This window comes from Rhinopithecus bieti, unplaced genomic scaffold, assembly GCF_001698545.2.
Source record: "Rhinopithecus bieti isolate Rb0 unplaced genomic scaffold, ASM169854v2 scaffold_13262, whole genome shotgun sequence".
Taxonomy (NCBI): domain Eukaryota; kingdom Metazoa; phylum Chordata; class Mammalia; order Primates; family Cercopithecidae; genus Rhinopithecus; species Rhinopithecus bieti.
In genome coordinates, this window is record NW_016808004.1 from 5,344,668 (window position 1) to 5,359,467 (window position 14,800).

A 14,800-nucleotide genomic window follows, 5' to 3' on the forward strand; every position below is an offset into this window, starting at 1 on the left:
CAATCTACAAAATAAGAGAAAATATTTGCAAATCATATCTCTGACAAGGGATTAATGTCCAGAATACATAAATAACTACTACAATTCAACAACAACAACAACAACAGAAAACAACCCAACCTAAAAATGTGCAAAGGACTTGAATAGACATTTCTCAAAAAAAGATACACAAATGGTCATTAAACCATGAAAAGATGCTCAATATCATTAGTCACTAGGGAAATGCAAATGAAAACTATGATGATATACCACTTCATACCTCCTAGGATATACTGAGAGGAACCGAAAGTAGAAGATTGAATAAATATCTATACATCCATGTTCATAGCAGCATTATTCACAATAGCCAGGAAGCAACCCAAGTGTCTACCAACAGAAGAACGGATAAATAAAATGTGGTATATAGACATAATAAAACACTACACAGCCACAAACAGGAGTGAAATTCTGACACATGTTACAGTATAGATGGACCTTAAAAATATTATGCTAAGTGAAATAATCCAGACACAAAAGGCCAAATAGTATATTATTCCACTGATAAAAGGTACCTAGAACAGGCAAATTCACAGAGATGAGAAGCAGAATAGAGGTTCCCGGGGTGGTGGGAAAGGGAGAAAGGGGAGTTATTGCTTAATGGATATAGAGTTTATATTGGGGGTCATGAAAAAGTTTGGGGTATATATAGTGGGGATAGGTACACAGCACTGTGAATGTATTTGATAGCTCTAAATTATACACTTACATGTGGTTAAAATGATAAACATTATGTTATATGTATTTTACCACAATAAAAAAATGCGGAAGAAATGTGGGGGCAATACTACGCATAGTAAAAAAAAAAAAAAAGAAAGAAAGAAAAAGAAAAAACCCCAAAATGCCGGCAACTGCCATTTGAGAAAAGAAATCTTTGGGTGGGCTCTTCTTTCTTTTAACTACTTTTCTCTGTTTTCCAAGTTTTCTTTCAATTACTCTTTGGACAGAAAAAAATACATTTAATATTTTGAACACTTTTTGGGTTTTGATAGGTACATGGCTCACCAGTCCACATTTTCCCTTTATAGACAGAAAGTTTCTTTACATCTGGGCTGGCATTTATGAAGGGTTTACTTAACAAGGGACCATAAGAAAAGGAAATAGTCACTTAAAATAATTTAAAGTTCTTTGCTTCATGAAGGTAAAAGCTAATGTTCAGTAGGTCACATGCCCACTGATTACAACCCCTCAGGATAACAGTCCTCTCCTTTCCCTACCAGCCTGCTGGTGCTGGATGAGGGCAGGAGGGGCTTCCAAGGACCCTCAGATGGACAATTGCCTCTGGACGTGTGATAAAGTCCATAATTTGACCTTCAACCAATAAACTAAAATAGAAACCGTAATTTACACTAGCAAATGAGAATTTTCCTTAAATTTAATTAATCAAAACTGTTACTATTTATTAACCCTTAAACGTACCCTAAGCCCTTCCCTGAAGGTCCCATTTCTGTAGTAAATGATACTGAGGTTGTATCTGAGTACTGAAGTTGTACTGGGTTTTTATACGGGAGTCCAAAAGACCTGTTCTTCCTTTTCTGACAAGTAAATAAAACGACAGGGAGATCAAATAACTCACTAAAAGAAGATATAATTTTTTATCTTCCTTTTACAGTCTCATATCCACTTCCGTTGGGGATAACAAAGTCTGAATTCTTATGCAACACTTATCTAAATGTGTCGATTTTATCGGATTGATGAATTTTGCTAACAAAAGGCAGCGCTAGGAAATCTTTTATGACATATTTGGCCCATTCACAGGACTGGAGCTTTAATTTAAGCAACTTGAGAATTCTGAGGGAGAGCTGCAGGTGTTGGATCTGAAAAAAAAAACATCATAAATGGGAAGGCATATCAATCTTTATGACAGGGAAACAAAAACACTCTCTACTTGCTTGCCCTCCACGGGCAGAAGAAGGAGAGGTGGAAGTGGCAGGATATTGTCTCAGGCTGCATAGCAAAGAGGAAGCATCCCTGTCTCCCAGTGACCGCTATTTAGTATTGATCAAAAGGGACTGGCCCAGAGAGGAAGAGAGAAATTGATAAAACAATGAGGTCTGTCAACACTGTGCTCAACAAGGACATTTTCTCATTTTCTTGACCACATCAGAATTAGTCATTCCTGTGGCTGCTTGAGCAACCAGGTGGCTTTCTGTCTCATAGTCCCCCTGTGCCTCCAGCTCCCCTGCCCTTCTTGGTAGCACTGCCAGTTTTCTTCCACACTTACTGTGATCCTGGCCAATTACTTCACCAGGGCTGTGGATTCTCCTGCTAGGGATCTCCCCAAGCTACCTCCTCCCTCCATGCTCTGCCTCAACTCAGAGTAACACCTTCTCTCCCTGGTAAAACCACTACAGTTCAGTAGCCTCTGCTGCCAACACCCCATTCTCCTCTCTGCTGCCTCCTGGATCCTCATCACGCCATCCTTCCACCTGCAGCCAGTGATCTCCTAATGAAAACCTCATCTAGCCACCCCCTGCATAAAATTCCTTAATAACTTCCTACTTTCCACAAGATCAAACTGTAAACTCCTTGGAAGGAGATGCTAAAAAGGTCCTTTGTGATTTGGTGTTCCCTTATCTGGCCACCAGCAGCAACAACCATCTGTCTGTCTATCCACCCAATTTTATAAGGTTCTGTAACAGAAACAACCAGTCATCCACCAAAATTCATCTTCCCCTTTTGACAACCAAGTTGTAGAGAAGCAAATAGCAAGAGAACACAGTCCTAGCCTCTCTTGCACCAAAATATGGCCAATATATGTAGGCAGGACTAAGTTTTCACCAAGACAATCTAAGCAGAATGGATATGAACCCTTCCTGGTGCAGGCCTTGCACACTGGGCACAGAGTCCCTGTGTTCCTTCTCCTTCCTGTGAGCTGTGCCTCATCAAATTCTAGTTTCTTTATGTTCCTGTGGTTTTTGGCCTCTTAAAAACATGTTAGCCTTTACCTGATTTAATGCAGCCCTTATGTGAGTAAATGCCAGGTTGAGATTCCACTTACTAGGACGGGAGGCTGACACCTGCCTGTCCAATTCATGTTTGTGAAATGAACATGGGAGGCCCCAGAAGCCTTCTTATGCAGTGAACATTGCTCTCATGAGCAGACCTACTTCGTGTTCTCTAGGGTCTTCTGCATTTTCTTGGTCATTTTATCAACTGCTGCCTGTCTCTTTCCTTCAGCTAAGAGGTCTATTTTGTTCAGCACCACAACCAGCTTCTGGCAGGCAATCTGGCCGATCACAAGGCATTCCGCTGACTGGGTCTGCATCCCCTTGGTTACATCGATGACCAGCATCATCAGATCAATGATCTGGGCCCCTGGGATAAGAGAAGAGAAAGTTAGAAAGGGAAAAGGGATAGTGAGCCCCACAGAAAGTTGCCCAATGCCCCAGGTCAAAACCCTGCAGTAAAAGTGAGCAAAGTGGAATAAATGGTGACTACACAGCTCCCAGCTGCAAGCCCTGTGCTAGGCACTTGGACCCGAAGCTTCAGAACTGCCATGACAGATGAGGAAACTGAGGCCCACAAAACACAGAGAACTTGCCCAGGGTCACACTGCTAACATGCAGCAGGGCTGGGTTTAGGTATAGGCTCGTCCAACTCCAAAACCCATGCCTTTCTATTGCACCAGTCCTATCACTTTCATTCCATTTGACAGAGGAAGAAATGTCTCAGCAGGAAAAAAAAAAAAAGTTTTGTGCTAGGCTTGGCAAATGGTTAAATACTTGCCCTTGCTAAGAAATGAGAGAAGGACTGAGAAAGTAGAGGGGACGGAAGAGGGAGGACTAGGGAGTGGACAGCATCTTTTCCTCACAGTGCTATGGCTCACTCCTGTTCCTTCTGGGGTGTTAGGAGCATCTAAGGTTCTGTGTCATAATCACTAAGTACTGAATATGTGTGTGTGTGTGTGTGTGTGTGTGCGCGCGCGCGCATGTGTATGTGTGCGCTTATGAGCATCATCCTACTGTACAGCACACCTGAGCTGAACAACAGCAGGTAGACAGACAAGTTACAGAAAGTGAATGAAGGGAAACTGCTATAAATCATGTCAGGAACATAACGTTAGCCAGTGAAGTGACTGTTCCCTTTTTAATGGGATTTGGAGTCATTTCAACAAGAAAGGTGTAACTTCGTACTGCAGGAATATACAAACATTTTCCCTATTAAAATGAAGAATAATTACATTTTGAGTTTATAAGAATGCCCATGAAGCATTTTTCAGGATTGGATTATGGTCATTGGCAATGCAGAGGAGACTGCTCTGTCAGTGATTCTGATGATGCTGATTCTATCCCACTACTGGGGATAGAGGGAAGGCATGGAGGAGGGAGGACCTTTCTTTTTCGGGCACTCTGACTATGCACACTAGGTCAGCTTACTTAATCTCCAGTAAGCTTATGTTTCAGATGAAGAAAGGGAGACTCAGAGACATGGGTCTAGATCATGTGCTCCAGATCACACAGCCAACTAGTATTGAAGTCACTAGAAATCAGGGCTCCTGACGCTACTGCTGAAGAATTCTTCCCACTGTTTCAAGAGGCCTCTTGGTCACCCCTGTCCTGTGATGCTCCTCTGGGCTCCCCCAGGAGAACGGTGTGTCTCTCTGACTTCAGGTAGGCCTAGGTATGCCCCAACCCTCCTGTCTCCCCCTCTGCTTCTCCCTGTCCAGCCTTCTCTCTCATCCTGCCAGCTAGGGCCACAGGGCTAGGCCCAGATGCATGTAGCAGCAGCAGCAGCAGCAGCAGCAGCAGCAGCAGCAGCATCTCCCCTGCCAGGTCACGGGCAGGAGGGCCCAGGTCTCTGCTACAGCCACAGAGAGGATGGACACAGACTCTATCATCTACCATGAACAGGATAGACTATTAAAAACAGACTCGACTCATCTGATAGACTCCCTCTCATAGCGATTGAATTACCAGCTCACCTCTGGACTCCTCTGTTCCAGCTCCAGTTCCCATAGCCCATGGCAGGCTCATGTTGGCTAGTCCCTAATGGGCTGCTGCAGCTCAGATGTGGCCCTCCAAACTCCATCCTCCAAATAGCCTCTCCAAAGGCACTTTCTAAAAATATATAACTGATTCATATACTGCTGGGCAGGAGCAGGGATCGGGGGTTAACTGGTATAACCTCTGCAGAGGCACATAATCTTTGACCCAGCCAAGCTCATGAAACATCCCTGCAGCATGTTTGTTACAGCTAATGTTGGAAACCAAATAAATGTCCATCAGCAGGGGACAGGTTGAAAATAAGTATATAATGCTATAAGGCCATGATAGAATACTATATACAAATTTAAATGAATGAAGAAGCTCTTTATCTACCACTATGGAATGATATCTAAGGCGGAGTGAGTGAGAAAGGCAAGGCACAATGTGCTGAGTGTGATCTGTGTTGAAAAGGGGATAAGGTATATGTGTGTGTGTGTGTGTGTGTGTGCGTGTGTGCACGTGTGTGGGTGTCACATATTGAATAAGTATTTGCTTCCATACACATAAAATATTTCTGAGGGAATGCAAAAGAAACTAATGACTTGGTTGTCTGCTGGGAGACAGAAGATGAGTAGGAAGGAAATTATCTATATATTAGTCAGCTCCTTTTCATTTTAAACAGGGTTGTGCAGTATCTGTCCTAAAATAAAATTATAATTTTAAGTGCATAAATAAATAAATAATACAATAAAACACAGACCTGACCATGTCCTTCTCATGCTAAGAGCCCCACTGTCCCCCGGAAAAAAAAAAAGACTCCCCAGTGTGGCTTTGGAGGATCCCTGTTTTTTAATTACCAATTGCTTCCCACTCACCTTGTGCCAAGCACCATGCTATGTGCTCCATAAACCCTTTCCTGGGCTTTTCGCCCTCTCCCCACGGCCCCATGACACTCACGCCTCCCTCACACAAGCTGAGCCCAAGCCTTCCCTACCTGGAAGATACACCCAACTGTCTTCTGGGTCCTAACTGTCAGTAAATCTGGGAACTGGCCACAGGGCTGGGAGACTGGGTCTTGAGGCAGGATGAGATAAAGCCCAGCAGGGAACAAGGAGGGAGGAACACGTTGGGGTTCCAGCCTGTTTTCCAGTCTCCACCTTCATAGCAGAATGGATCCTGCACCGGCCCCACAGGCCTACCTCTCTGGTGGGCGAAGCTGTACCCACAGAACCAAGGCCACTCAGCCTCATGGGTTCCTTAAGGACTTCTCCAGAGTAATTCTGACTATCTAAGTTCCCTCTAGAACTTAAACACCCCCCCACTACCTAGCCCCTACTTTACAGATGAGGAAGTCAAGGCTTTAGGGAAGTCTGTTGACTGCTCATGGTTATACAGCAGGTAGGCGGCAGAGAAGAGACCTGAACCCTGGTGCCCAGGCTCTTAACTCCCACGCCACACAGCCTGCCCTGCTCAGTGGGGACCCAGTCCACAATCTCCCCGCCTCCCCCCATCAGCTCTCCCATTTCCCATCTAAAGATCAAGGTAGGACCCAGGTAGACTCTCGCCCCTTTCCCTGCCTTGCTTTTGCCCCTGCTCCTGTTTTGCCCAGAACACCTGCCCCAGGTTCACTTGCCCCTGATCCTTGATGCCCCACCCAGCTCCATGCTGAGGGTTCATAACCAAGGCCTGGGTTTTCAATCTGTATTCACAGCACAAGACCCAGCTTGGGCACAGCTTAATACATTGTTGCACTAACACAGCAAATGTCCGTATCCGGGCATCTTCCACTTTATTCACCAGGAATCTGTTCCTCTTCTCCAACAGTCGATTTCCTATTGGTATACACAACTATCCAGTAGGGGAATGACTCATGTGCTCCATGCATCAGGCCCTCTTGCTTCTCACGCCTATTGAGATCCTGTGGATGGGAAATGAAACTGATTGACAGACCCAGAAAACTAAGCACAGATAGGACCCAAACACTCAGGAGCCAGTTGGGATTTCATCCGCAGCCTGATCCGGCATCCACAAGCTGTCTTTGTTCCAAAAGGCCAGACTCTTGAGCAGACTCTCTGCAGGGCAGCCAGCACCAGGGACTTCTAAGGAGCCCAGAGGTCAGAGGGACTTGACTGGCCACACTGAGAACCAGAGTAGCACTGGAAACCCGGGGTCATCACCAGGCAACTGCCTGCTGCCTGGCAGCAGCTCTCAGTTACTTTCTTTTCTTCATCAAACTTTTGATCAGACGACAGGAAGTGACACAACTGGCCCGTCTTGCCTTTTTCAAAATCTCTAGTATTTTCACAGAATGAATCAAACAGTGTCCTTCCCAATTCCCATGAACCCAGGGTAGGAAATCGCTCTGAGACTGGAGGGACATAGCGAGCGAGTGGGTGGGAAACACAAGACAAAAAAATCGAGGGTTATAAATGATCCTCTATATTTCCCAATCTATCAGAGTTTTTCATCTAGTTGTACTGACTACAGTATCCTTAAAAGATCTGCAGAATAATTATAATAGGGTTAAAGTTTCTCAGTACTTTTAAAATTATAATTTCCAATTCTGCAAATTGTATATCTTAATCATTTCAAAATAATGAAAACTTACAAGGGTCAGCATTTAACAAAGTATAAGTTATCTGTGAGGTGTAATTTTCCTTTTGGGACTGAAGCAATAAAATATGTTCAGAAAAAATATTTCAGCTGGAGAAACTTAACGTTATACTTTGAACATATTTTAGCAACCTCAAAATCAGATTTTTTTAAAAAATCAAAGCTATGGGCATTATAAGAAGGAGAAATAATATTAAATTTAAAATAAATTTAAAAAATTTTTATTTCCAACTTATATTTTAAGTTCAGGGGTACACGTGCAGGATGACCAGGTTTGTTACATAGTTAAATCTGTGCCATTATTTGTTATTTTTTTATTTTATTTTATTTTTTTTTTTTTTGAGACGGAGTCTCGCTCTGTCGCCCAGGCTGGAGTGCAGTGGCCAGATCTCAGCTCACTGCAAGCTCCGCCTCCCGGGTTCCCGCCATTCTCCTGCCTCAGCCTCCCAAGTAGCTGGGACTACAGGCGCCCGCCACCACGCCCGGCTAGTTTTTTTTTTGTATTTTTAGTAGAGACGGGGTTTCACCATGTTAGCCAGGATGGTCTCGATCTCCTGACCTCGTGATCCGCCCGTCTCGGCCTCCCAAAGTGCTGGGATTACAGGCTTGAGCCACCGCGCCCGGCCTATTTTTGTTTTTTTAATTTTAGAGGCACAGTCTTATTGTTGCCCAGGCTGGAGTACAGTGGTACAATCATAGCTCACTGCAGCCTTGAATTCCTGGGTTCCTCCTGCCCTAGCCTCCCAAGTAGCTGGTACCACAGGTGCATGTCACCATATCCAGCTTACTTTTTAAATTTTTTTGTAGAGGTGGGGTCTTGCTGTGTTGCCCAGGCTGGTCTCGAACTCCTGGCCTCAAGAGATCCTCCCACCTCAGCCTCCCAAAGTGCTACTAGGATTACAGGCGTGAGCCACTGTGCCTGGCCAAAATTTGTTTTCAACTGGTGACTTTTTAAATATTTATTGAACAATATAAATACATTTTATCAACAATATAAAACTGCAGTGGCAATTAATATCCTACTATTATTATGACCATTTGCCAAATACATCAACTCTCTCTGTGCCTTAGCCTCCTCATCTTATATGAGGACGATGATACTGCCTATGTTATTGGATTGTACTGAAGACTCAATGAGATCACATATGTAAAGGGTTTAGAAAAGTGCCTAGACATATGAAATCCTCAATTATATTAGCTGTTACCATAGTTTTTACTTCTACATCTGCTATTATGACATGCACAGTGGTCGTCTACATGTCTTCATCTCCTCTTACCTGCATCTCAACACCAACTCTGCAATATGGGCATTACAAATGGGAAAACAGACTGGGCCTGTAATCCCAGCACTTTGGGAGGCTAAAATAGGCAGATCACTGAAACTCAGGAGTTCAAGACCAGCTTGGGCAACATAGTGAACCCCGTCCCTACAAAAATACAAAAATTGACTTAGCGTGGTGGCACACGTCTGTAATCCCAGCACTTTGGGAGGCTGAGGTGGGTGAATCGCTTGAGCTCAGGAGTTTGAGACCAGCATGGGGCAACATGGAAACCCTGTGTCTACAAAAAAAAAAAAAACAAAAATTAGCTGGGCGTGGTGGCACATGCCTGTAATCCCAGCTACTTGGGAGGCTGAGGTAGGATGATCACCTGCACCCAGAGAGGTCAAGGTTGCAGGTCAAGGCCTGATTACAGCACTATATTCCAGCCTGGGTGACAAAGTGAGACCCTGTCCAAAAAAGAGTAAGAGAGAAAGCAAAGGCTCAGAGAGGTGAAGTAACCAAGTCAGGTCAAGGAGCAAGGGTTCAGAGGGATTTGAACTCAGTCTACTGATTTTGCTCTACGACAGTATCCTGAAACTGAGCAGCAAGATCTTATGTCCAGAATAAAACAAATGCTCTCTACAAGCCCCCTGTGAGTGTTCCAGGACAAAATGGGCAGGTTTCAGACATTCCCACCTCAGAACACAGCTCCTCAGACTCCAGGGTGAGAGCCTTATAATCACAAGATGATACCATTATTGCAGCTGTTTTTATTAATTTATTCAGTGTATTGCCTATCTCCTCATTGTATAGGTAAGAAGACTAAGGCTGAGGCAGGTTAAATAACTTGCCCAAAGTCACCCAACTAGGGACAAGAACCCAGGATTGATCAGGCTCCATCCAACACAGGTTGCAACTGTCCCAACCCTGACTCTCTGCCAAGGGCAGGGGATGGGAGGGCAGCAAGATTTCAGCCACATTGTAGCCCACTTTGCTGAGAGAGCAAGGAGAAAATCAGTTTTAAGGAGAATTAGTTCTCCTCTTTCTTCAATTTTCCTGAAACAGGGTAAGCCTGGACATTACCTCTCAAATTCCCACTGGTACTAGGAAGGTGTGGGACTAACCAGTAGTGTCCAGCCTGTCCTCCTCAGCACAGGCTCAGAGGATTTGGAAATGGAAGGGGTTTAGACTAGAGGGTCATTTTACAGACCAAGGAAATGAGGGCCACAAACAAGAGGAAGTGGGAAGAGCAGGGCTTGGAGGTCCCCAAGCTTAGGTATGTTCAAATCACAACCTTACCAGGAGCTTCAATTTCCTCATCCACTTTGTTCAGGACCTAAACAAAGATGCCTCCTGCAGAAGATTGGGAAAGACTCAGCCCTAAGCACCCTCAGTAAGCAGGAGCTGGTACTAACAGCTGTGAGCACTGAACCTGGGCCCCACTACGCTTGGTCGAACTGTAACAAGGCCTGCTATCCCCACTAGTCCAGGCAGACCCCAGGCAAACACAAGTGGACAAAGCCTGCTGATGGAGTTGGGGAAGGGAAAGGGGAGGAGAGGAGGACGGTGGTCACAACCAGGCCCCCCACAGTGCCTGTGACCTAGCACCCACCTGGGCACAGGGCAGCATGCCACACTCGTGCACTCTCTCTCAGCCTTTCTGCTCAGCCCTCTCCCTGAAGCCAAACATTCATGCTGCCCATGCTGCTAACAACCACCAGGTTACTCCATCAACTGCAGGAGGTGCTAGGCGTCTAACAGGCTGGAGGCTCCTGGCCAGGCCCAGACCCTCCAGTGGGGACTGGGAGGCCAAAGGAGGCCCCAGTCACAGGAGAAGGCTCCAGTGACCCTGGTCCTTGTTATCACCAGATAACCATTTTCATGAACAGTTTCAGACGGAGGGGAGTTTTGTAAAGCTATTCATCCTCTCTGTGCTCCATCTCCACATTTGTAAAACATAAATAATAACTGCATTTCTGTTTTCTACTGACAGTGGTGTCTACCACCCTAGTTGGAAACTCAGGTTCCGGTAGAGGAGACAGCCCAGAGGGAGGGCATGTTTTGATCTGAGGCATGTGATCAAGGAATTCATGGAGAGGGATACTGCCTGTGGGCAGGAGGAATGGGGCAGCAGCTTGGAAGCTCACCTCAAGTTCTGAGGCAGGTGGGGGCAGAGGGTAAGCATCTCGCCCTGCCAGCTGCACAGCCTCAGGCAAGTACACCTCTCGACCTCTTGGAGCCTGGGATTCCTCCTTTGAAGATGCTGATGCCAGAGATAACACCGTAAGGTGGAGGAGGGCACTTCGCCCAGCACCTGCCACATGCCCCGGACTCACTAAATGTAAGCTGCTGTGAGTATCACGATGCCCAGCACAGCAAGAGCTCAAGAACTGGCCTCCTACTTCCTTTAGGATTCACATATACCCAAAGGCCTTGTGTCCTCCAGAGGAGGAAGAGGAAGAGTATTAACGGTAGCATGGAGCGAATACAAACAGTGCCTCCACCAATTCCTGTGGACCCAGCAGCTGGCCCCTCACGGAGTTTCTTGGTAAGTGCCAGCCAACAGCCTGGAGCACTGTATCCACAACTAGGCAGGACATCCTTATTGTTTGAACTGCCCTGCAAAGGTGGGCTCCTCCACAAACATCCTGGCTAAATCCCACCAGACTTGCAGGGAGACCCCTGAGCAGCAGAAGCTGACCCAGCAAAACTAGACATTGCTGTCCTGGTCCCATGATGCATTAATAGTCAAACCCTGGCTTCTTGGTCTCCAGGTAAAGGATATGCCCTACCAAGTGGACCAGAAGAAGTTTAAGGAACTCCAAGTACCGGAAGTAACAAGTGGGAACAGAGTTGATCCAGCAGGGACGCTGCAGTGTGCTGCCTGACTGACAAGAAACCCAAAAGCAGCAGCCACAATCCAAATAACAGCCATTACACACTTTGGGAGGCCGAGGTGGGCAGACTGCCTGAGCTCAGGGGTTTGAGAACAGCATGGGCTACCATAGTGAAACCCTGTCTCTACTAAAATACAAAAAATTAGCAGGGTGTGGTGGTACACACGGAGGCTGAGACATGAGAATTACTTGAACCCAGGAGGTGGAGGTTGCAGTGAGCCGAGACTATGCCACTGCACTCTAGCCTGCACAACAGAGCAAGCTCAAAAAAAACACCCAAAAAACCCCGAATAACAGCCACTGTGGATTGACAGCTGAATTGGAGCCAAGGACTTCACATCACTGGCTGCAAACTGACAACTTAAAGGTGCCTGAGGATCTGGAATGGGCATTGTCTAGCCTGTGCAGTGCCTGTTAGAATATGCATGCACTGCCAACATTTACAACTTGAGAAATGTCACATGAAAATCTCCATGAATTAGCAAATGTGGTTAGACCGGGCCTTTGTCTGATGTGGCTGAGGAGCAGCTGTCTCCTGGAGAACAGTCATGCATTCCCAACTTTACCCTGGTTCCTGCAATTCCCTGTTGCCTCACACCCCAGCATTTATACTACCAGCCTGGCTCCCAACAGGCACTTGAGCTTGTGACTTCTGTATTAGTTCTAATCCTCGCCACTATCCCTAGAAGAGGAGACCTCCCATTTCCATAAAGAGAAATCTGAGGTCTAATTGCCTAACAGTCAACAGCAGAGGCAGCGCTAGAACCAAGGGCTGTTTGACCTCAAAATTTCTGCTTTTTCTATTACCAGCTGCCTCTTGGCCAGAATCATGCATTCCTGAGTGCTCTGGGAACCCTAAGGCATCCCAAAGAGCAGGTGGGCAAGGCCCTGAGGATAGAGAGGAAGGAGAACAAAGTACACAACCTGAGGCATAGTCGTGCAGGAGGGAACCAAAGGAGACATTCATCACCACCTGAAGAAAGGCCAGGGTGAACAATGAGAGCATATCAGCAGTGGAGGAACAGGAGGAACAACAAAGAGAGTCCATGTAAGACATCAAGGCAAAAAATAAACAGCCCTGGACAAGACAGCAGACAAATAGAGGTGCTGGACCCCTGCCAAAAGGAAAGAAAGCCAAAAAAACAAGAAATGTTAGAGACTCGTGGCAAAACACCCACAGAGCTGGGAGAAGGGAGCAGGGCAGGACGCAAGTCCATTTGCTGGCTGCACAATCTTGAGTGAGGAGCTTTCCCTCTCTGAGCCCCAAGGTCCACATCTGGAAACAGGGACAATCACATAATTGTGATAAAGGGACAATAGGTAGTCATCTAGATAAAAATAGAATTGGATGTCTACCATACACATGACACCAGAATAATTTCCAAATGGATCAAAGTTTCAAACGTAAAAACAGAAAACCAAGAAAGTACTGAAAGAAAGGGTGAGAAAAAATTTTTTTATAATCTTAAAAGTAAAAAGATACCTAGGTAAGAAACAAAACCTATAGAACAAACATAGAAGAAAGAGAAAAAGGAAACACTGACAAATTCAACAACATAATAACCAAATATCTCTGTATGGGAAAATATGATAAAGTCCAGTGACAAGGGAGAGAAGCTTAAAATGCATACTACACACAAAGGACTGTTTTCTTTAATATTCAAATTGGAAATATCGAAATTGATTTTTTAAAAAGAGCAACAGTCCGATAAAAAATGTAAATGGTATCAACAGCTAGTTCACACACAGCACTTTTACTGAGCACTCCCTCATGCCAGACATAGAGTCGGTGGCTGGCACATTTGAAAGGCCAGACAGACAACAGTCCCTACCCCTTGCAATTGGGAACTCACAGTCCAGCAGGGTAAAGCAAAAGCAAACATTAAAACACAGTAAGTGAATTTCACAGTAGGGTCAGAGAGGCTATGCATCCTGGGGAGAAAGAGCAGAAGTAGGCTCTGTCTGGGAAGCAGGTGGCCTGCAATTTTAAATCAGGTTGTCAGGTCCTCACTGAGAAGGAGCTATCTGGGCACAGACTCAGAGGAGAAGGAGTTGGTAGGCAACAGAGGGAGGAGCCAGTGCAAAGCCTGCACATGCATTTGAGGAAGAGGAAGGAGATGAAGTCAGAGAAATAAGCAGGGGCATAAAGAAATAAAAATAGCTCAAACTTGATAAGACAACCTACCTCACCAGCAACAAAAAAAATGCAAATTAAAACCACTGTACACTGAAATTCTGTTTTTCACCTACTGGACTGGCCAAATAATACTGATGATAATACAAAGAGCTAACATGTGTTGAGTGTTCAGCCTGCCTAGCCCTGACATTCTGGGAGCCTGCTGACACTCTGCGTCACTGCCATCCCCCCACCATTTACAGATGAGGAAATTAAGTCACAGGTTGCAGAACTAGAAAGACAGGGAGCTAGAATTCAAAATCAGGCTATGTGGCTCCTGAACCCAAGTTTTACTTAGGAGGACAAGTCACCTCTAACATTTGATAACACTCTTGGCTGGGCACAGTGGTTCATGCCTATAATCCCAGCAATTTGGGAGGCCAAGGCAGGCGGATCATTTGAAGTTGGGAGTTTGAGGCCAGCCTAGCTCATGTGGTGAAACCCCATCTCTACAAAAAATACAAAAATTAGCCAGATTCGGTGTTGCATGCCTGGTGTTGCTGCGTAATCCCAGCTACTCGGGAGGCTGAGACAGGAGAAACACTTGAACCCAGGAGGCAGAGGTTGCAGTGAGGTGAGATTGTGCCACTGAACTCCAGCCTGGGCGACAGAGTGAGACTCCATCTCAAAACAAACAAATAAACAAACGAACAAACAAACAACACTTTGCTCCTCCACGCAGGGGAGACAGATAATCCTGCCTGTCACTGGGGTGGGGTTGGCGGTGGGAGCAGCACATGCTGGCAAATGGCCGTCAGACACCTCTGGGGACTAGCAGTGACCCACGTGCACATGGGGCACATATGTGGACACTCACTGCCACATGTCTAGAAGAGCAAAAACTGAGAACCAGCCTGAGTGCCTGTTGGAAGGGAAGCAGTTAACTAA

At 45.6% G+C, this 14,800-nt stretch overlaps 1 protein-coding gene across 3 annotated transcripts in view; it reads right to left on the reverse strand.

Annotated features, from left to right (window-relative positions):
* EEFSEC (eukaryotic elongation factor, selenocysteine-tRNA specific) overlaps nucleotides 1-14,800 on the reverse strand; it is a 256,751-nt gene that overhangs the window by 158,913 nt on the left and 83,038 nt on the right. For all 3 annotated transcript variants that reach the window (XM_017885003.1, XM_017885004.1, XM_017885002.1), the window contains exon 2: nucleotides 3,147-3,354. In XM_017885003.1, the coding sequence (XP_017740492.1) occupies nucleotides 3,147-3,354 (208 nt within the window). The remainder of the gene's footprint in view (nucleotides 1-3,146; nucleotides 3,355-14,800) is intronic.